General features: G+C 51.3%; 6 protein-coding genes across 6 annotated transcripts; 3 read left to right on the plus strand and 3 right to left on the minus strand.

Annotated features, from left to right (window-relative positions):
- Window positions 1-1,732: 1,732 nt before the first annotated feature.
- On the minus strand, window positions 1,733-3,131 carry V2A60_000901 (proteasome regulatory particle base subunit RPT4; the record flags this gene model as incomplete). The annotated part of the gene is made up of 4 exons (XM_083252267.1): window positions 1,733-1,853; window positions 1,912-2,368; window positions 2,424-2,810; window positions 2,921-3,131. 4 exons carry the CDS (start codon window positions 3,129-3,131, stop codon window positions 1,733-1,735), a joined length of 1,176 nt encoding a protein of 391 aa, XP_083108393.1.
- A 613-nt stretch (window positions 3,132-3,744) lies between these two features.
- V2A60_000902 (mago-binding domain-containing protein) lies at window positions 3,745-4,443 on the minus strand (the record flags this gene model as incomplete). Its single annotated transcript, XM_083252268.1, has 1 exon — window positions 3,745-4,443. The coding sequence occupies one exon, from the start codon at window positions 4,441-4,443 to the stop codon at window positions 3,745-3,747; it is 699 nt and encodes a 232-aa protein (XP_083108394.1).
- Window positions 4,444-5,430: 987 nt separating this feature from the next.
- V2A60_000903 (cytochrome b-c1 complex subunit 9) lies at window positions 5,431-5,888 on the plus strand (the record flags this gene model as incomplete). Its single annotated transcript, XM_083252269.1, has 5 exons — window positions 5,431-5,433; window positions 5,508-5,545; window positions 5,587-5,652; window positions 5,711-5,759; window positions 5,832-5,888. The coding sequence occupies 5 exons, from the start codon at window positions 5,431-5,433 to the stop codon at window positions 5,886-5,888; spliced, it is 213 nt and encodes a 70-aa protein (XP_083108395.1).
- Window positions 5,889-6,564: 676 nt separating this feature from the next.
- Window positions 6,565-12,926, plus strand: V2A60_000904 (uncharacterized protein; the record flags this gene model as incomplete). The annotated part of the gene is made up of 4 exons (XM_083252270.1): window positions 6,565-6,848; window positions 7,092-12,610; window positions 12,678-12,719; window positions 12,775-12,926. The coding sequence occupies 4 exons, from the start codon at window positions 6,565-6,567 to the stop codon at window positions 12,924-12,926; spliced, it is 5,997 nt and encodes a 1,998-aa protein (XP_083108396.1).
- Window positions 12,927-13,479: 553 nt separating this feature from the next.
- On the plus strand, window positions 13,480-15,253 carry V2A60_000905 (chromatin remodelling complex Rsc7/Swp82 subunit-domain-containing protein; the record flags this gene model as incomplete). The annotated part of the gene is made up of 3 exons (XM_083252271.1): window positions 13,480-13,537; window positions 13,678-14,710; window positions 14,767-15,253. The coding sequence occupies 3 exons, from the start codon at window positions 13,480-13,482 to the stop codon at window positions 15,251-15,253; spliced, it is 1,578 nt and encodes a 525-aa protein (XP_083108397.1).
- An 807-nt stretch (window positions 15,254-16,060) lies between these two features.
- On the minus strand, window positions 16,061-16,632 carry V2A60_000906 (translocon subunit SSS1; the record flags this gene model as incomplete). The annotated part of the gene is made up of 3 exons (XM_083252272.1): window positions 16,061-16,101; window positions 16,172-16,258; window positions 16,548-16,632. 3 exons carry the CDS (start codon window positions 16,630-16,632, stop codon window positions 16,061-16,063), a joined length of 213 nt encoding a protein of 70 aa, XP_083108398.1.
- Window positions 16,633-19,489: the final 2,857 nt, after the last annotated feature.

The following is a 19,489-nucleotide window of genomic DNA, read 5'->3' on the forward strand; positions in this document are numbered from 1 at the left end:
TCATCAAAGCATCAGCCCATTAAGCTGCTCAAACTTCAGATGCACGCTCCAGCTCCTTCTCCCCGTGCAGACATGGACCTCGTGCCAAGACACAACTCGCTTCCGCGAATTGACAAAATAAAGGGTCCCCGTCCTCCGCCCCTCGCCCCGGTTGTGATGCCGTCACTTCCCCTGGGACCAACACGAGAAAACGGTTTACTATTCATTAGTAAAGTACTCCATACGGAGTACTTGGAGCCATCTACCTTGGTAGGTAATAATGTACCCGTCGATTTTGGCCACCCGACCATCCATCCCTCCATTAGGCGTTAGGGCCTCGGCGCTGTACAGCGCCAACTGCATATATCTGATACAAGCGCTACACCAAAGAATATTGAAAACAAGGCCCCGGCTTTCTGTCGTCATGGCTCTCGTGTTTGTCCTGGGCCCCCTCCCATCATCCGATATCTTGTGGATGCTTTCTTTTCTTCTTCTCTTTTTAGCCTTTCCCGTGTTCTCCGAATTGAGTTTTGTTGCCCTGTTGACACAATCTGTGGCACTACCGAAATCCCCGCCACTCAGCGCGCGCCGCTTCTCCCCTTTGAAAATAGGTAACTTACTAAGGTAACAAAGTCTTGTTTTTGCAATAATTCACAAGTTGGCCTGGACCGCCCCAAGCCGCTCCCCTGGCAATAGAGCCCAAAAAAAAAAAAAAAGGATCGGCCACCTGTTGTATGTACCCTCTTCCGACTCAAAGGAACGTGAGGAAGCACAGCCTCGCCCGACACCCTAAGAATAGAAACATGACCAACGCTTAAAATTCTCTCCCAGCCGTTATCCGAATGTGGGAATTCGCAATGCCCGTTCCTTGTTGTTCCTGTGCCCGCATTGCACAATGCATATCCTATCGGCATACCCGTCTTTTTTTCTCCTCTTCCATGCAAGTCAATCGTCCGGATCCGCGGGTTACTTATACGAGACCCTCTTCCGATGTCCTAATTTACATGGACGTAGGGTCTCTGCGGAGGTGGCCGCCCATGACGTAGCTGCTCTCTAAGTAATGTACCAGATCTCTTTTCACCCAGTGCCCTTTCAATTCTTGGCCGTCAAAATGACCGCATCTATTTCACCTACGCTGGTAAAACTGTCCGAACCACTATCTTGACGGAGAGCCTTGATCGGCCTCGACACTTTCCTATCGAGTTCGCCTTGCCCTGGGCGGATACAGCCTGCCATCGGTCTGCACTCTCGCTTACATCTCACGCCCAGAGCCTTGCGAGAGCCTCACATAGCTTATACCCCTGGCACTCAATCCACTATCCTGCAGCCGTGTATGAAAATAGTGTCCCGGCTTGTTCATAGCCTCCGCATGGTCTGCCCAACCAAAGCATCGTACATGCGCCGCCCACCTTCCCTGTGTGGTGAAGCCATTGGCTTATAGGCTCTCTCTACAAAATGTGGTGTGTGGCGTTTGCTCCGCCTCAAAATCGTAGGCCGCGCCCAAACATGAAATTGCGGCTCAACGGCATGGTAATTAAAGCATATGTAGCATACAGTACAGGCAAAAGTCATGACGATCAAGGCCCCAGTTGTGGCCGGCCACACTTTTGCATACATCACAGCAGCTAGTCGTACCAAAGTCCCTTCTTAGGGTCCATTTCTACTCTCCTGCGCCGAGTAGCTAATGTACAATATAACAACATCTGTCTCTCCTGCTTCTTGTTGATAGTATCCTAGTCCCAATCATCCCCCCTTACAGCTTCTGGTAGTCCAATTTGCCCTCCAGTTTCTTCGCCTCTGCCAGCTTGCGCACTGCCTTGTTGAAATCATCTTGGTTAATCGACTCACGATAATCCTTGATAGCAAAGAGACCGCTACAGAAGAACAAATTAGCGTTTTGCAAAGGTCCTATAGCTCGTGGCTTGTACTCACGCCTCTGTAACCACGTTCCTCAGATCGGCACCGTTCAGGCCGTCGCTCATCTTGACCACGCTCTCAAAGTCAATGTCGCCATCGACAACGACGCCAGCCGCGTGAATCTTGAGAATCTCCAGTCGACCGACCTCGTTGGGGAGAGGAATCTCAATCTTGCGGTCCAAACGACCAGCACGTAGCAACGCGGGGTCCAGAGTGTCTGGTCTGTTGGTGGCCATGATGATCTTGGTTTTTCCCAGGTAATCGAAACCGTCCAGCTGGTTCAGCAGCTCCATCAGTGTTCTTTGAATTTCTCGATCCGCACTAGTGCCCTCCGAAAATCGTCGTCCACCGATGGCATCGATTTCGTCCATGAAGATGATGCAGGGCTCGTGCTCCTTGGCATAGCCGAACATTTCACGGATCAGTCGCGCAGATTCACCAATATACTTGTCTACGATAGCAGAGGAAACCACTATGGTACACATTAGCACAGCGTTGCGTTCCGTACTTCCAGCACGCCCACATACCCTTCAAGAAGTTGGTTTCCAAGCTGCAGGCAACAGCTCGCGCGAGCAAGGTCTTGCCAGTTCCGGGGGGACCGTAGAGCAAGACACCCTTGGGCGGTTTAATGCCAACACGTAGGAACAGCTCCGGGTTTTTCAGCGGCAGCTCGATAACCTCTCTCAGCTCGCGAATCTGGTCATTCAGACCTCCGATACCAGCAAAGCTGACCTGGCCAGGGTCTTCCAAAGACATGTTGTATACGAGGGGGTCGACTTCGCGCGGCAGCATGCGCATAATTGTGAGTGTCGTCATGTCGAGCGCTACACGGGTGCCCTGCTTCATCTTGGCCTTGTCGACCTTTGATCGGCAGCCGACCACGTAACGAGGGCCGGACGAGGCCTTGACAATGACTACCGTCACACTAGTATTAGTCTTCTGTTCTTTTGGGAAGCCATCGTGCCCCGCCGCGCAAGCAATGGCGCTTGCTTAAGGTGTCGCGGAGGCAACGTCCGGTGCTTACATCTCTCTTCGTCGAGCTGTTTCAGGACCTCGCCGATGATTTGCCCGACACTCTGCAGCGCTTTGATATTCTCTTCTGTGCGATCGAAATCTTTTTGGAGACCTTTGATCTCTAGGCGCAGGTTCTTGAGCTTGGCCTCCCACTCGCGGGACTCGATGAGCTTGGCCCGGTACGAGTTCAGGGCAGACTGGCGCTCCTCTTCTGGCGACATGGTGGCTCGGTTGCGGACTGCCGTGTGTCTGTATGTGTCTCTGTGTTCAATTCGTCAATCTCGTAGTCCTCGCGCGTCTCTTCGTGATGTTGAGGCGTAATGAGACGGGTTTGAGCTGCGAAGTTGCCAATGTCAAGTTACGTTGTTTGGCTACAAGCTTACCTCACCGGCTGGAGCCTTGGGTTGCGCCAGTGGCCAAAGCACGGCAGAAAGTCGGCACTAACCGTATTAGGACCGCTACCCTAGAATGAGGCTCTGAAAATGGCAAATTCGATGACAGCCAACGAATGATCATTAAATTGTTTTCTTCTTCTTCTACGGACTAATCTTTTTGGTGATACCAGCTCTATTCAATGGACCTCTTTTCTCCGTCTACGCACCGGCGCTGTACTGTTGTCCAAACTCAAGTTGCACACCATCGCGGTGTCGCTTGGGGTCCAGGTTGCAAAGTCTTTCCGTAGAGGGCCAGCAAAGGGGAATATATATTGCAAAACCAATTACCAAACGCCCGAAAGGTTGTCGCTGATTTACACGCACAAAACACACAGAGAAATTTTGCCAAACTCCATCTCTACTCGATAGTACATTGGCCAATCCTTCTTGACTCATCGCCCTAAGCAGTGACCTTGTCGGGCACTGGTTCGGTCTCCCTCTTCGTCTCGCCATCATCCTCGAATCCCAAGGCGTTCAATTCCCGAATCAGCTCATTAATCTTGATAACTTTGGCAATCTGTTCTGGGAGTAGACCCTGGCCCTCGTCCTTCTTAGTCTTGAGGTCCTTGGCTTGTTTCAGCTTCTTCTTCAAGCTGCGCACCTTCTTCTCGCGCTCTACTTCTGGGTTGACCTGTTCAACCTTGGGTTGCTCGATCCTCTCCAAAGCTGCACTTTCATTCAAGGGTGCGGCATCACCTAAATCGGCAGACCTAGCTTTTTTGCGTGCCTCCCGCCGCTTCGCGTTCTTAATGCCAGCGGCAGATGTGTTAGATGAGGGCGTGGTCGAGGTGTTGTCGTCATCCCGTCTCCAGGAAAGAGTTTCGGACCTATTGTGATCTTTCAAGGTACTTGTTGCACCTGGAATATCTGGCTTCTCGTCTCTGGGCGCCTCTGCTCCAGGCACGGTCATGCGCCTGCGCTCCCGCTGCGCGACAGCATTGCGCGCTCTGTATAGTTCGATGTCCTCCGCAGGTCGAAACCCCGGTCGTATCTTGATTGCTTTTCGAGTAGTCCCGTCTGCGCGGAGAGACTCTGGTATATGGCGCTCGCCGCTCGTCGCGTCCGTCACGATGCCGGAGTTCGTGGCCGTCGGTGGCATGATCACGCTGCAGTCGGTTTGCCCCGCCAAATGCCTCTGCTCGGAGATGCTGCTTGGAGAGGTTCTTATTGCTTGTCAAATATAGCGTGGGATATATCTGGTGCTGTGATGGGGGTTTCAATGCAGTGGTTTGCAGTTTGTGGCAGAAAAAAAAAGGCCAAGGTGAAGTTTATTTATGGTAGACTTTGCAATCAAAATGCCACTTCGATAGCCATCAAGCCGGCTTGTAGAGCGTGGGGTGTTCGTGACCCACACTGGCTGACAGGCTGAGAATGCAACGCAGCGTCATACTCGAACCTGATCTTGAGAGTGATTAAAGTATTATAGCTTGGAAATGAGTAAAAAATGATGATTAATGAAGACACTGTGATTTTGCAGTGTCGCACCGCAGACCATGCGCATGCTGGCACAGGTTGGCACGTGGTCAATATCGTGGCGTTCTGCATGACATTGAGAAATGCGGAATTCAATAATTCTCAATACTATACCGAAGACTACTTTGGGTCGATAGACCGGTAAATGAACCTTATGTGTGTGACAGTGAGGTACTAATAGCTTGCAGTATCTGGGTAGTTACTCTATTGCTTCGATCCAACTACGTAGATTTCATTTTAATCACTGATATTTCTTTTGTCTCTGGCCTCTTTCATTAGCCTGCTTGTTATCCTCGTATTTCTTGACTTTTCTCAGTTTTCCTGTTCCCACCACGACTAACACATTGGAGCCTTGACTTTATCATCCATTTACATTATTGTCCTGCTTCAAAAGTTCACGGAAGCCATCGGATAGCAAGTGGAGCCGCGGCGTCCTTTCCCAAGCCAATCAGCGCTCGGCTAATGGCTTAGCAGAAGACTTCCTGAATTTCCCTGACTGCAACTCGACCAGTTATCCTACCACATCAGCCTTTTGCTTCGCCAAACGCCCGCCACACGGCCAGTTCTAGACTGTGACAAATCGAAGAGCGCTCAATCGCACAAATCAATCATCATGGTATGTACCGATTCCATCTTTAGACAGCATCTACCCGCCTACCTACCACATGTGCTAATGCCGCAACCCTACAGATCTACAGGCATGTCGGCGAACGGCCCGAGATCGAATTGTCGCCGACTCGGCGCGATTGCTAACCTGCGATAATTACAGCACGCTATTCCGCAATAACTTCACCATGCTGGCCGCTGTCTTCACTGCTGGCTTTGCTTTTGAGATGTACGCTTACCATGCCGAGAACCCCCGAATTCGAGCCGACTGCTAACGCGCAACACAGCGGTTTCAACCAGACCATGAACAAGGTTTGGGACAACAACAACCGAGGCGTAAGTCGATAGAGACTCCGAAGTGAAAAAAAAAAAAAAAAGGGAAGAGAATCACTGCTAACTTAGGCCCAGCGCCAATGGAAGGACATCCGCCACAAGTACGTCGAGGAGGCCGAGGATGACGAGTAAAACAACCTGGCGAGTTTGAGGTGGAGGCGGAGCGCTGTAAACATGTATAAAAGATTCTCAGACGGATAGAAATGAAAACCACAGTTCTTTTGTCATGCTATCGATGAGCACGAACACACAGACGTGCTTGCCAACAGGACTTGGCGAAAGGCAAGGCGGATTACTGCATCAACCCCCCTAAACAACGATTTTCATTTATACCCTAAGGAAACTTCGGCATTCATAAACTTGTAGTCACGGGTGCATCATATACGAAAAAAGTAATAAGACAATACTGCATGGTGGCTGGGCGGTTCCGCTCCTACCTCAGCGCTGACGTCGGGCGGTAGGTAGTTATCTAGCGAGGGGCATCCACCGACTTAGGCGTCGACGGTACACGAAACGTTGCTACTTTGTCTCCCACCTCCATCTAAAAAGGCAACAGTGTCACACTACAACGTCCGAGCTTACTTTGCTGTTTCTGTCTTCTTCGCCCTGTTATATACCAAACTTGAAAAGCGCAGCTCAAATTTCTGCACGCTGCCGCCGAAACTCTACGTACATACCAGCATCGAACAGGCCCCCGCCAAAACGACATTCGCCATCGAAAATCTGCTCGTGCCGTCGACGACGCAGGGCCGTCCAACGCAATACGTGGTCAAAAATACATAATGATAGCTTGAGGATGGAACAGCCGATGTCTACTCAGGAGCAGCAGCTCTGCCAGCTGCTCGCGGACCTACCGTCTCGATTCCAATACCGCTTCACTGACGAGGCAAAGAAGGAGCTGCTGCGCAGCTTGTTTTGGTCTCTAGCCGGCGGCAGGGATGAGAACATGCGCCTTTTGTTTCCGGATGGAAAACTTCCGGACACGCTAAAGCTTGGTGATGCTCAAGGCGCCCTGGAAGGTGCCGAGTACACTGAGGCAGCGAGAGGCAAACGCTGCGGTCATATCTTCAAGGCTGGCGAAGCTTCATACATGTGCAGGACCTGCGGTACAGATGAGACTTGCTGTCTTTGTAGCAGATGCTTTGACTCCACTGATCATACCGGACATATGGTTCGCATATCAATCTCTGTCGGTAATAGTGGATGCTGCGATTGTGGCGACGATGAAGCCTGGAGGACGCCTTTGTTCTGCACTATTCATTCTGATGTACACACGGGACCACAGAAAGGTAAAGAAAAAGAGCCTGCAAGTCTATCTGAAGATATCACATCCAGTATTCAAATGACCGTCGGGCGGGCCTTCGACTACATTTGTGATGTTATATCATGCTCGCCGGAGCAGCTTCGCCAAGCAAAGACAAAAGAGTCCATCGAGAAGGATGAAGAAGTTTCGAGACTTTCCTCATCTTACTACAACTCCACGGCCGAGCAATGCGACGAATATGCACTCATCCTGTGGAATGATGAAAAGCACACAGTACAAGAAGTGGAAGATCAAGTCGCTCGCGCATGTAGAAAAACAAGACGCCAAGCTTCACGCGATGCATGGGAAACGGACTCCATGGGCCGCAGTCTTCTGACTTACAGTCGCGACATCAAGGAGTTGCTGCAAATGTCGCGAATCCTGGAAGCAATTCGCATCACAGTCACCATTCGGTCCGCCCGCGACACATTTCGGGAGCAGATGTGCGGTGCTCTCATTGAGTGGCTGAGTGATATTTCCGGCTGCTCCGTGGGACCAGACCATCACATTCTGCGCAATACTGTTTGTGAAGAGGTTATGAAGCCCTGGAAACAGGGCAGTTCCGCTACTCACACGCTCGGACTTATTGATGACGAAGATGAGGATGACCAATACATGATGTCAAGAGCTCGACTTCAAGGTGTAAATGCGCACTTTATACTTGCCCTACAGGCCACAGCTGGGGGTATCGGTATTGATGAGGATGACGACTCCGACGAAGATGCTATGGATGAAGTTGAGATTGACGATTTCATGGAAGAAGAGGATGATGATGACAACGCGTCTCATGAGAGCTCAGTAGTGGGAGGTGGTGATGATGATGACGATGATGTCATGATGGTCGATGCCAGAGGTGATGTTGGTGATCTGAACATGAACTGGAGTCAATCTGATCAAGCCCTGGAAGAGGATGAAGCTACCATGGCCGGATATCCGCCGCCGCCGCCGCCACCTCCCGTGCAAACAACGACAGCAGCAGAGGGCGCAGACCAGGAACGAGAAAGAACACCATCTGATTCTGACCCTGCCGAGGCTATTCGTCCTCCGGCTGCTTACCCCAAAGCTAATCTCGACATTCCGCAAACCCCTGGCAAAACGGAAAAGGCTGTGCCACGCCCTGGGCCATACTGGATCGAGACACCAGCCAGCTACACTCAACGCGACAATGTCTCTCCCGCTGAAGATGTATTCCAGAGAGTGAGGCTCGACTGGCTTCTCTTATTTGACCTCAGGATGTGGAAAAAGGCGAGAAATGATCTTCGCTCCTTATACATATCCACTGTGGTCTCGGTGCCAGAGTTCAAGCGCGTCCTAGCGCTCAGGTTTGCCAGTCTTTACACCATTCTCGCACAGTTATACCTGGTCGGTGATAGGGAACCTGACCACTCCATTATCAATCTGTCTTTGCAGATGCTTACAACTCCCTCCATCACTGCAGAGGTGGTAGAACGAGGCAATTTCATGTCCAGTCTGCTGGCTATTTTGTACACTTTCCTCACGACACGCCAAGTTGGCCATCCATGGGATATTTCTCCTGACGCAGTCTTGGGTTTCGAAAGTGGTTCCGTGACGAATCGACGAATGTATCACTTTTATCAGGATCTCAAGTATCTCTTCGGATCCCCCCATGTTCAAGAGCGGGTGCGTAGCGAACCAAGATATTTGATGCAGTTCCTTGATTTGGTGAAGCTGCATCAATGTATTGGCCCGAATGTCCGCGCTGTAGTGGAGCATGTCGAGTATGAAGCCGATTCTTGGATTACAGCCTCTCTTGTCACCCGCCAGATCAATCTCCAGGCGCGAAACCTTGCTGAAGCTTTCAGGGAGTGTCCCCAAGACGAAATTCACTACCTTCAGCGCGCAATCCGTTTTACAGCCAAAACAGTCATTCTCAATTCAATCGGCGCCGACCGGTTGAGATTCAAGCAAGGCGAAATCAAAGAGGAGATTAAGTTCAAAACTCTTAATGATTTCGAATTTGACTTTGACTCAGCATCATACGAAGTTATCGAATTTGTGGTTGAGAAAGATCAAATCAGTTTCCATCATGCTCTACACTATACTCTATCCTGGCTGATCGAATGCGGTCGATCTTTACATGCATCTGATATCAGGACATTGATGAGCTTCACTCTGCAGGAGCTCAAGGCAAAGCCGAGACTGATGGGTCGTCCTCAAGTCCCGAAGACTGACTACACATCGGAAGACTATTTGATGGCTGCCTTTGACTACCCCTTGAGGGTATGCGCCTGGCTAGCGCAAATTAAAGCCAACATGTGGGTTCGAAATGGTATCAGTTTGCGTCACCAAGCGAGCACTTACAAGGGCGTGTTGCAACGAGACGTCTCGCATCACCGGGACATCTTCCTATTGCAAACTGCGATGGTCATTTGCAACCCTAGTCGAGTTCTTGCCTCGATTATAGATCGCTTTGGAATGGAAAAGTGGGTGAAAGGCTTGTTCGAACTCAAGTCAGAAGCACAAGACGACAATCAGCATCTTGATGTTGTAGAAGACATGATCCACCTCCTCATTGTGCTCCTCAGCGATCGCACATCACTAATTGCTAGCGAGGACGAGCCGAACTCTCGTATTTTGGCAATGCGTAGGGATATCACTCATGTGCTGTGCTTCAAGCCGTTGTCTTTCAACGAGATTTGCAACAAGCTGCCAGAGAAGTATCAAGAGCAAGAAGACTTCCACAACGTGTTGGATGAAATGGCTACCTTCAAACCTCCTGAGGGTGTTTCTGATGTGGGCACCTTCGAGCTGCGACCGGAATTCATCGAAGAGATTGACCCATACATTGCTCATTATAACAAAAACCAGCGGGAGGAATCAGAAATGGCTTATCGCAAGAAGATGGCCAAGAAGACTGGCAAGTCGGTAGAAGAAATCGTTTACGAGCCGAAGCATCACCCGATCCCCTCCGGTTTGTTCAAAGATCTCGGTCGATTCACAGGGACAGGCGTATTTGCACAAATTATTTACTACTCGCTACTTTACCCATTGGTGGCTGAGCGATTTACGCCGTCGGTCCCTGTTACACGACTCGAAACTTTCTTGCAGGTTGTTTTGCACCTCATGCTGATTGCCATACATGAGGATGACTCGAGTGAAGATGTCCAGACAGGAGATGAATCAAGTTCATTCGTCCATATTGCGCTCACCAGAGCGTCAAGGGGAAACTTTATGCCGGATGCCCACAACGCCAGAACTATTGTGTCACTTCTGCACATTTTATCCACCAAAGAGGCATTCAAAACTTCCCACCCCAAGATCTCACTGGTGCTGAAGCGATTGAAGCAGCGTCGACAGAGTGCCTTCCAGGCCTCTCTTGTTCATCTTGGCATTGCTGTTGACCGGGTTGACACCGCTTCGCCTGCCAATGCTTCTGTAGATGAGGAGAGAGAGAGGCGAAAGAAGGCAGCTCTTAGTCGTCAGGCAAAAGTCATGGCACAGTTCCAGCAGCAACAAAAGAGTTTCATGGAAAACCAAGGCGAAATCGACTGGGGATCTGATTTGGACGAAGACGAGGAGCTGCAGCCTGCCGAGGATCGTAAACATAACTGGAAGTATCCTACTGGTACATGCATACTCTGCCAGGAGGAAGCTGACGATCGCAAACTTTACGGTACGTTTGCTCTATTGAATAATAGCCGCATTCTCCGACAAACCGACTTCCAAGACCCGGAGTTGGTGCGCGAGGCTTCTCAGACGCCATGCAGCCTTGATCGCTCCGCCGAAGATATTCGGCCTTTTGGTATTGCTCGAGAGAATAGAAAGATGGTAGAGAAGCTCAACTCCGAAGGCAACACATTCTTGGCAGAGCGGCAAACGATTGGAAAGGGATTCGATGCGAAATTCTCTCGGCCTGGGCCCGTGGCCAGTGGATGTGGACACATGATGCACTTCCGCTGCTTCGAACAATACTATGACGCCACAAATCGCAGACACACTCATCAAATCGCGCGCCATCACCCAGAAGATACTCGTCGCAACGAGTTTGTCTGTCCGTTGTGCAAGGCCTTGGGCAATGCATTCCTGCCCATCGTCTGGAAGGGGCTGGAAGAGTGTTATCCGGGTTATCTGCAGCCTCAGGATGCTTTCGGAGACTTTCTGGCTAAACAAATGGGATCTGCGTACTGGTTAGGTGGCAGTAAGGCACCCGAGCTCGATGAATCCAACCTTCCTGCGCTGTATACTCCCAGCGTTCCTGGTAGTCTTGTGGAAACAATTGCACGGCCACAGCAATCTACAGACGCGTTGTGGGGCCGGGACGAAACTGAGTCGTCTCTAAGCGCAACGGTCGATGCATCGACTACATCAGGAGAAGCTCCTGTTCCCTCTAGCCATCCACTTCCGGCGGCAAGCAACTCGCAACTCATCAGCGAACTGAAGTCTGCTTACCGCCGACTAAGAGAGACACTTCGGCTCAATGACCTTGACGCCCGGCATGTGGCTGACACAAAAGCTGACGATATGGAAGAGTTCCACTTGAACGGTACTCTGGTTCATTCCGTGGGCTACACTATCTCTTCTGTGGAGATTCAGCAGAGGGGGACAGAAGCACAGCCCGGAATGACGCTTCTGGAAAAGATTCCAGAGCAAATTCTCACACATCTCCGCGTTCTGTCCGAGACTGTTTCATCGTTCATGTCGGTAATGTCCCGCTCAGAACAGCAGATCGAGGCCGAGTTCAACAAGGACTCGGAGCGTCAGCACTGCCAGCTTTTCATGTCGCGCTACTTTGGCACAGGTACGCCCCATGCTCGCAGGCCACTTGATGTCTACCCCCCGCTTTTGAGCATGGATCCCTTTATTTTCTTGGTTGAGTGTTCGTACGGTTTTGTTCACGCACAAAAGGCCGAAATCTCGCATGTTCTGAGGCTTTGCTACCTTGCTGAGCTTGTCAAGACTGTCTTCCACATGGGTCGGAACATGCCCGCCACCATGTGGTTGGAGAATCTCACCAAGAGACAGACGCAAGACCCAGCTATCAACAATTTTGCCGAGTTCTCACTGGGCGTTACAAAACATGCACTGGAGTTCCAGGCTCTAACTTCTGCGGAAGAGGCTGAGAGTGGAGAGCACCGCGGTTTCCAACAGCCTGGCGTGGACTCTCTGGAGGGCTGGTACACTTTTGCCAAGAAGTATGCCCTGACATTCTTGCGCAAGTCGTTGGTGTTCCTCCACGTTAAATACGGAGTGGATTTCAACAGTCATGTTTCGCCATCACCGGATGCCGACGAGCTTGACCGGTTGACGGAAACGCTGCGCATACCCTCTTTCGATGAGATGTGTGCGTCAATGACTCCCAATGCTGGGGCTTGCGGTTGGCCAGAGACTACGCAAGCGCTTGTTTCAGGATGGGTTAAGCATCAAGTTATGTGGCCGCGAGCATATAATGAAGTGCCGCGGTCGGGCATGATGAGCCACCCAGGCATCTTTGAACTAATCGGCTTGCCCAAGACATATGACACTTTGATTGAGGAGGCAACTAGAAACCGCTGCCCGACCACTGGCAAGGACCTGACAGACCCTGTTCTGTGTATGTTCTGTGGAGCACTTTTCTGCAGCCAAGGAACCTGTTGCCAGCGCACAGATACTTCTGACAGGGAATCAACTCGACTCGGAGGAGCCCAACAACATATGCGAAAGTACGTAGCTGGAGGAAAACTTTGCTATGAGAAAGTATAACTAACGGCCTCTTAGATGTCAACAGAATATCGGCGTTTTCCTCAACATTCGGAAATGCTCCATCATTTATCTTTTCCGACGATCCGGATCATTTACGCCAGTACCTTACATCGACAAGTACGGTGAAACTGACCCTCAGCTACGTCACGGGCGTCAACTTTTCTTAAATCAGAAGCGATACGACTCCATGATTCGTAATACGGTTTTGAATCACGGTGTCCCAAGCTTGATCAGCCGCAAACTAGAGGCTGAAATCAATAATGGTGGTTGGGACACATTGTAAAGAAGGCTATACGGATGACATTATTAGTACAAGGGGCAGCAATAGAGTGTAGTTGAATTTTATCAGACATGTATCAGGAGATGATAGAGAATTCTTTGATCTGAATGAATTGCAGCTTTGAATTCCTTGTTCAGTATTCATCCAAGCGACATAGACGCCGGCGTCGTCGTGGATGCGATACCGTGTATTGACACAGTGTATGATTATAATGACACTGTATTAGACCACCGTCCGCCCAATCATTGGAAGGCAGCAACTTTCCCTTTGCGCGGCGCGTCTCCAACCGTGGCTCGCTACGTTTAGAGAATTGCGACTTGCTAGACGAGCCAACGCCTTATGCATTGCGCGACAACGACCATCGCGACGCCCCAAAATATTACTGCAGCGGCGCGAGGTATATAGCCACACCACTGATAAATTACGCCCGATAGCTCAATATGCCACCGGGTCGCCGCTCTGGCCGTGCCGCCGCCAAGCGGGCGGCAGCTGCTCTAGGTACGATTTCGATGCTATTGCATCTTTATTGGAACGCGCACGTCACAGCATCATTCATATCGAATATATATACTGTTCCAGCCTGCTACTTCAACAGGGTGTATGGAAAGCTCCTGTTTGCTAACTGATTCAATCTTCAGAGAGCACCCCCAGAGGTTTCGCAGATGTCGAGGACGAGCCGATGCCTGATGCCGACATAACTGAAATGTCCGAGCTTGCCAACAAAGACGATGAAAAGGACGAGGACCACGAGGAGCCCCCGGAAGAACAGGAAGACGATGACAACGAGGAAGCCGTCGCTGAAGAAGAAACCAAAGAAGAGGCATCAGACAAGGAACCGACGCCGCCTCCTCCGCCCGTTTTTAGAAGAAAGCGTCTAGGACGTCCGCCAAAGAACAAGCCTCCAGGCTGGGACAACATGATTACGATCACCGAAGAGGAGGCCAATATGCCGCGCCGAAGGGGCCGTGGAGGCTGGAGGGGCCGTGGCGGCCGCAAGGGCGGTGCGCCGCCTCCTAAGGCGGAACAGGTGATTGACGCTGAAGGCACCATTGCCGAGATTGCCAACGACGAGTGTGTGTTGGCTGAAGATCCCGAGGGCGAGACGAAAGTCGACAAGCTGGGCAACCTCCAGGGCGACCGTGACTACCGATGCCGTACCTTTACAGTGCTGGGCCGCGGCAACCGCCTGTACATGCTGTCGACAGAGCCTGCGCGCTGTGTGGGCTTTCGTGACAGCTACCTCTTCTTCACCAAGCATCGCAAGCTATACAAGATTATTGTGGACGATGACGAGAAGCGTGACATGATTGAGCGCGACATCATCCCGCACTCGTACAAGGGCCGCTCGATAGGTATCGTGACGGCACGATCCGTATTCCGCGAGTTTGGCGCGCGTATAGTCGTCGGCGGCAAGCGTATTCTTGACGACTACGACGTGGCCGGTGCGAAAGCTAGCGGCGCTGTTGAGGGCGAGCTGGCCGACCCCAACGACCGCATTATCCCCGGCGAGCCCTACAACAAGAACCAGTACGTTGCTTGGCACGGTGCCAGTGCCGTCTATCACACAAACGTGCCGTCAGTGCCGGATCCTACAGGCAAGCCAGAGTATAGAAAGCGCCGTGTCAATGTCAATGACACCAACTGGATGCTGGAGCACGCTCGAGAAGCCAGGTGAGCCGTTACACAATCAATGTCCGTAATTGAGCAAGCAGCTAACTGAACAAAAGTACTTTTAACGCTGGCATCAACGCCATTAGAAAGCTCAACAACACGGGTGTCTACGACATTCACACCAACGTGATGCAGTACCCGGCATACATGCAGCCTACGCTCGCGCGTATCGAGCAAATATCACCCGATGAGGAAGAGTCGACGGCCGCGGCCGCCGGTGCCCGCTTCCCCGCCGTCCCCTACAAGGTGGCGCGCAATTTCCTCGTCACTGACACGTTCATGGACAGCCCCGTCGGCCTGCAGGTCGCCGCCGGCCGCGACAGGTCGAGCGACCCGGCCGACTTTCTGGCGGCCTATGACGGCCTCAGCGCAGTGCCTGACGACATCAAGGACCTTTTGCCGCCTGATTGCCGCGCCGCGTTCGACGGCGCCCTGGAGAAGGATGCGGCGTGGAGGAGGCAGTGGGGCACCGAGAACGAGCACGGCGCCCGGAGACTGCCCATCATCGACAAGGCGATTGTGCCGTATAGTATGCCATCTTGATCAACGTTGAATCTTGACAGAATGGGAAGGCGTTTCTTTGTTTTTGAGCATGGAAACAGACAGAAGGGGGGAAACGACCAGGCGGCTGAGGGCATGTATAATAAGCGGGCATGCTGCAGTGTCTTGTGCCTTTTCGGCTTGAATGGCAGAGACGAGGCAGTGCTGTGGCTGAGAAACTGGAAAGGCGTTATCTTTGAGACTCATTTGAAGATTTGGACTCGTACGGAAATTTTTATGAATACAATCCATCTAGAAATCGAGAGTTGCTGTCAGCGCGTAAATTTGTTGTTGTTGTTGTCGTTCCTCAGTGCTAGGTACTTCATGTTCTCACTGTGAATCTTGCACATGCAGCAATATTTTTTCTTTATTGTTACAGTCCACTCGCATGAGTAGAGATACATATGTTTGGCCACGTACTGGCCCTCCCTTTATTCCAATAGAAGCCCGAGCAAGGGTAACGAGATGATGAACAAAAAGGAAAGAAAGTCCACAATGGTGCGCAAAACTCCCTGGGTCTCTTCTCTCTCCCATTACCGTGTACCATGTCTGGTATCATGTGCCCTAAACAAAAAAACTTTGTTGGCTGTGGCTGCATCCCACCCATACCGAACATTGAGAAACTGTGTCCGTATCTGAAATGGATGGCCATCCCGCCACCTCTTGATTCTCGTCCCTATGTATGTCCCTCTCACGTTCTATATTAGATTCGTGCTTGTTGTTTTCATGATTCCAAAGCAACGCTGCGATCCCAACTCCTCTTTATAATCGTTTCTTTTTTCAAGGAGATCGACACGACGAGTGATGCGCTTATGCGCCAGCGACGAGAATGTTGTTGATGGGGATATGGACTAAGGGGTACATGTTAGCGGGTTCGAAGCAGGACGCGGGCGAAGTTGGCGAGTCTGGGTTCCAGCGTACTCAGCTTGACGAGGTAGCCGACAGTGCCCATGGCGACGAAGCCCATGGCAATGGCCTGGGAGATTTTGATGAACTCCTTACGATCGGCTGGGATATCAATGTTAGTCGGTGGATAAAAATTCGAAAGGTTTTACCTGATATCAGGGATCGGGATGGAACGGGGCTTGGACCGGTGGGAATGGTAAGCGCAGATGTCGCGAATAGCTTTGATGTATTGCGCTGTCCGGAAGAGGCGTGATGCAGGCAAGTCCTGCCAGACAGCACGAGCAAGTGCCTGGCTTCTGTGAAGGGCCATTCTCGCAGAAAAAAAAAAGGCCGTCTTCTTCCCAATTGGCGTTCCCTTGATGGGTAGGGGGCGGGGTGGATTTGTACTCACGCTTCTGGCACTTGTTCATGAACTGGATGCCCTCCTTGACAAACTCCCTGGGAACGTCGATGAGGCTCTCAACCTGGTCAGCCATTGTGGGAGTGTTGTGTGTTGTTCGTTGGGAAGAGGAGAAAGAACGAGGGGAGGCAATCGAGTTGGGGGCTTGAAAGGAGCGAGGAGGTCAGGGTCACTGGCGAGGGTAATCTGAGAAGAGGAATCGCGGCGCGCAAGGTGTATCGAGAACAGGTTGGCCACAAAGGAGGTTGCACCTCTCACGCACCAAGCAAGTAAGTAGGGCCCGCTCGCCAGCTACGGGGCGCTGCCAATGCCACGTCGCAGCAAAAAGGGTCCTTCTGCGATGGTCACGTGTAGCCTACCCTAGACCTCACGTCCGTTGCGCTTAACAGTAGGCAAACCTGCATGAGAGCTTCGCGAGTGTCGGACAATTTGTTGGCGATTATCATCCTATGCTATTCTGCGTCCTCTGTGGATATAAATCAGCCAGATCTTGGCGTGGGTGATGTGACTATTATCAGTGGCGAACAGACTTTTGGTAAATGAGTGCTGCAAGTTGATGCGAGCCACTCCAATTGTGACGTGCAAGCCTTCATGACGAGACGTATCAACCCGCCGAGAAACAGGAGGATGTGAAAAGCACGACATAGTGAGATGTAAAAAAAAAAAAAGAACAACACGTGAGCCGACAATACAACATCATTGGACTACATTACACGATAGCACGCGTACCACAGCATCACCAAGGGTTAGGTCCTACGTGTTACAGACTGGCATCCTCACCTTGCTATGCCCCGAGTTTGAAAGGCGCCTAACAGTAGCATCACCGCGGGAAAATAGATTCGTCAAGATGGGGGGGAGGGCCGGTAATGCGAAAGCAAGCTGCCGACTCGGCACCATGCAAACCGACGAAATGTCCCCGAGAACCAAGCCGGAGAGATGTATGAATCCACTGGCGCAAGATGAGGCGTATAATGCAGTTACGATGCCGGCAACTGACACGAACGCATTAACGAGAAGCAAGACAATGAATCATCATCCCCCCAGACCACGGGTACCTGTTTCAGGAAGGGAACGGGGGCCAAAGGGCAAAAAAAAAGAACCGAATCGGTATACCTGCACGGATCCGGCTCCGTCGTCCGCTGCACACGTATATAAACGGCTGGAGACGGGGGAATACAGCCGTGCTATGATTACAAAAGGCCGCTGCAGGGAGTCTGTTTCTTTTTTTTTTAAAAAAAAAATACGCGGGAATTTTTCGAGTGGTCAGAGGAGGACAGGCTGTAAAGAATGGACAGAAGGTGCCTTTACCATTAGGTACTGAGACGCACATCAAGCATAGACACACGCGCAGTACACACATGGAAAATCGCCTACAAAACCCAATCATACCAACACAATGGAGAATGCCCATACTGTGGGGGAAAAAAAAAAGTAAAAACGAGCATCATGTATTTGAACAAAACGGCACGCTGGCGCTCACGTACACGCACTCGTCGAGAGTGCCATTGTTTGGCAAGCAGTTACCAAAAACAAGGTACTCATACAACACGGCACTCACCAGTATCACAACAGACGGCGATTTCATCGATATCCAAAGAGTCACTTTGGCTTTCAAATCTCCTCACCCTCCCCCCCCCCCCCCCCTTTCACGGGGCCGAACCGGCTGCCGCACACACACACGCCCACAGACAGCATAAAGGGGACCTTGCTCGTGCCACGCGCACCCTGCCGATACTACATGCAAGGTCATGACAACGCCCCAAAAGTAGGTGGTAGGATAGGAGAACATATCTCATGTTTCTCCGTAATGTACTCCGTACTGGTAAGCCGAACCCGAACATTTTTTTTTGCATCAGGTCAACCCCGCCCATCCATCACGGGGGGGGGAGGGATGTGATGGCAGAGGGGAACGGGGAGATCCCTTCCCTTCCCACCCCTCAACTATTGAGCATGCATGATTCGCAGAGGGGGACGGCCGGTGAAAAATAAAATAAAATAAAAAATGAATAAAAACAAAGACCTCCCACGTCCGTTTCCGAATTTCAGCGCGTCAGTCGGGCCGCCAGCGGCTGGGAGCCTAAACAGAGAGAAAGAGGAAGAGAGAGAGAGAGACAGAAAGAAGGAGCAGCGTCTCATCCTGGACATGTGGGCTTGCATCCGCATGGTGATGTGCAAGCAGCACCCTGGAAGCCGTCTTCGGACAAGGTTTTTCCATCTTGGAAAAGAAAGGGAAAAAAAGGAAAAAAAAAGGAAAAGGGAGACGGGTGGTGGGAATAGCCAAAGACTTCTCTGGATTTATTCGACGAGTAATTGAGACCCGAAATTGGCCGACTGCTGACCCCTACATCTGCCATGACTACGAGAACATCTCGCCCCATGGTCCGGAGTCAAAATGTGTGCGGCATGGTACCAGGAAGCACACAACAAAGTACAGGGTTGAGGATTCCGACGAATCGTGCTATTGCGTCCTCGCCATCGATATCGGACGAAATATTACGAATATATAACCCTCTCTTCTCTTTGTTACGCAGTATGAGTGGCGTATAAAAGTGGTGGAGAATATATATGTGGCAGCCAGCGCGCGACGTCGTGGGCGTCGTCTTTCTTACATGCCTATCCCAGACAGAGGAAAAAACGACCAGTCGCCTTCTTCCGCCTGGGGTCGCTGCAGAGGAAGAATGATGGAAAAATACAAGGGCCAGAGGGCGCCACCATTATCTCGCCTGCCACTCCGCTACCTCGCGTGCATCAAGAGCTTTTCTGCACCGGTGTCGGTACCCAGCCGGTCCTGGCTCATCGGGCCATTCAGTATCTGAGTCGTTGACCATGTGCGTTGCTTGTCCGTCCACAACCCAACGCCACTCGCCGCCCGTTGAAGAGATGGATGGGCCAGGGTTGCAGTTGCCCAGTAAGGAGCTGTCTCTCGCCTCCAG

Source organism: Cordyceps javanica, chromosome 1 (assembly GCF_051103115.1).
Source record: "Cordyceps javanica chromosome 1, complete sequence".
NCBI classification, from domain to species: Eukaryota; Fungi; Ascomycota; class Sordariomycetes; order Hypocreales; family Cordycipitaceae; genus Cordyceps; species Cordyceps javanica.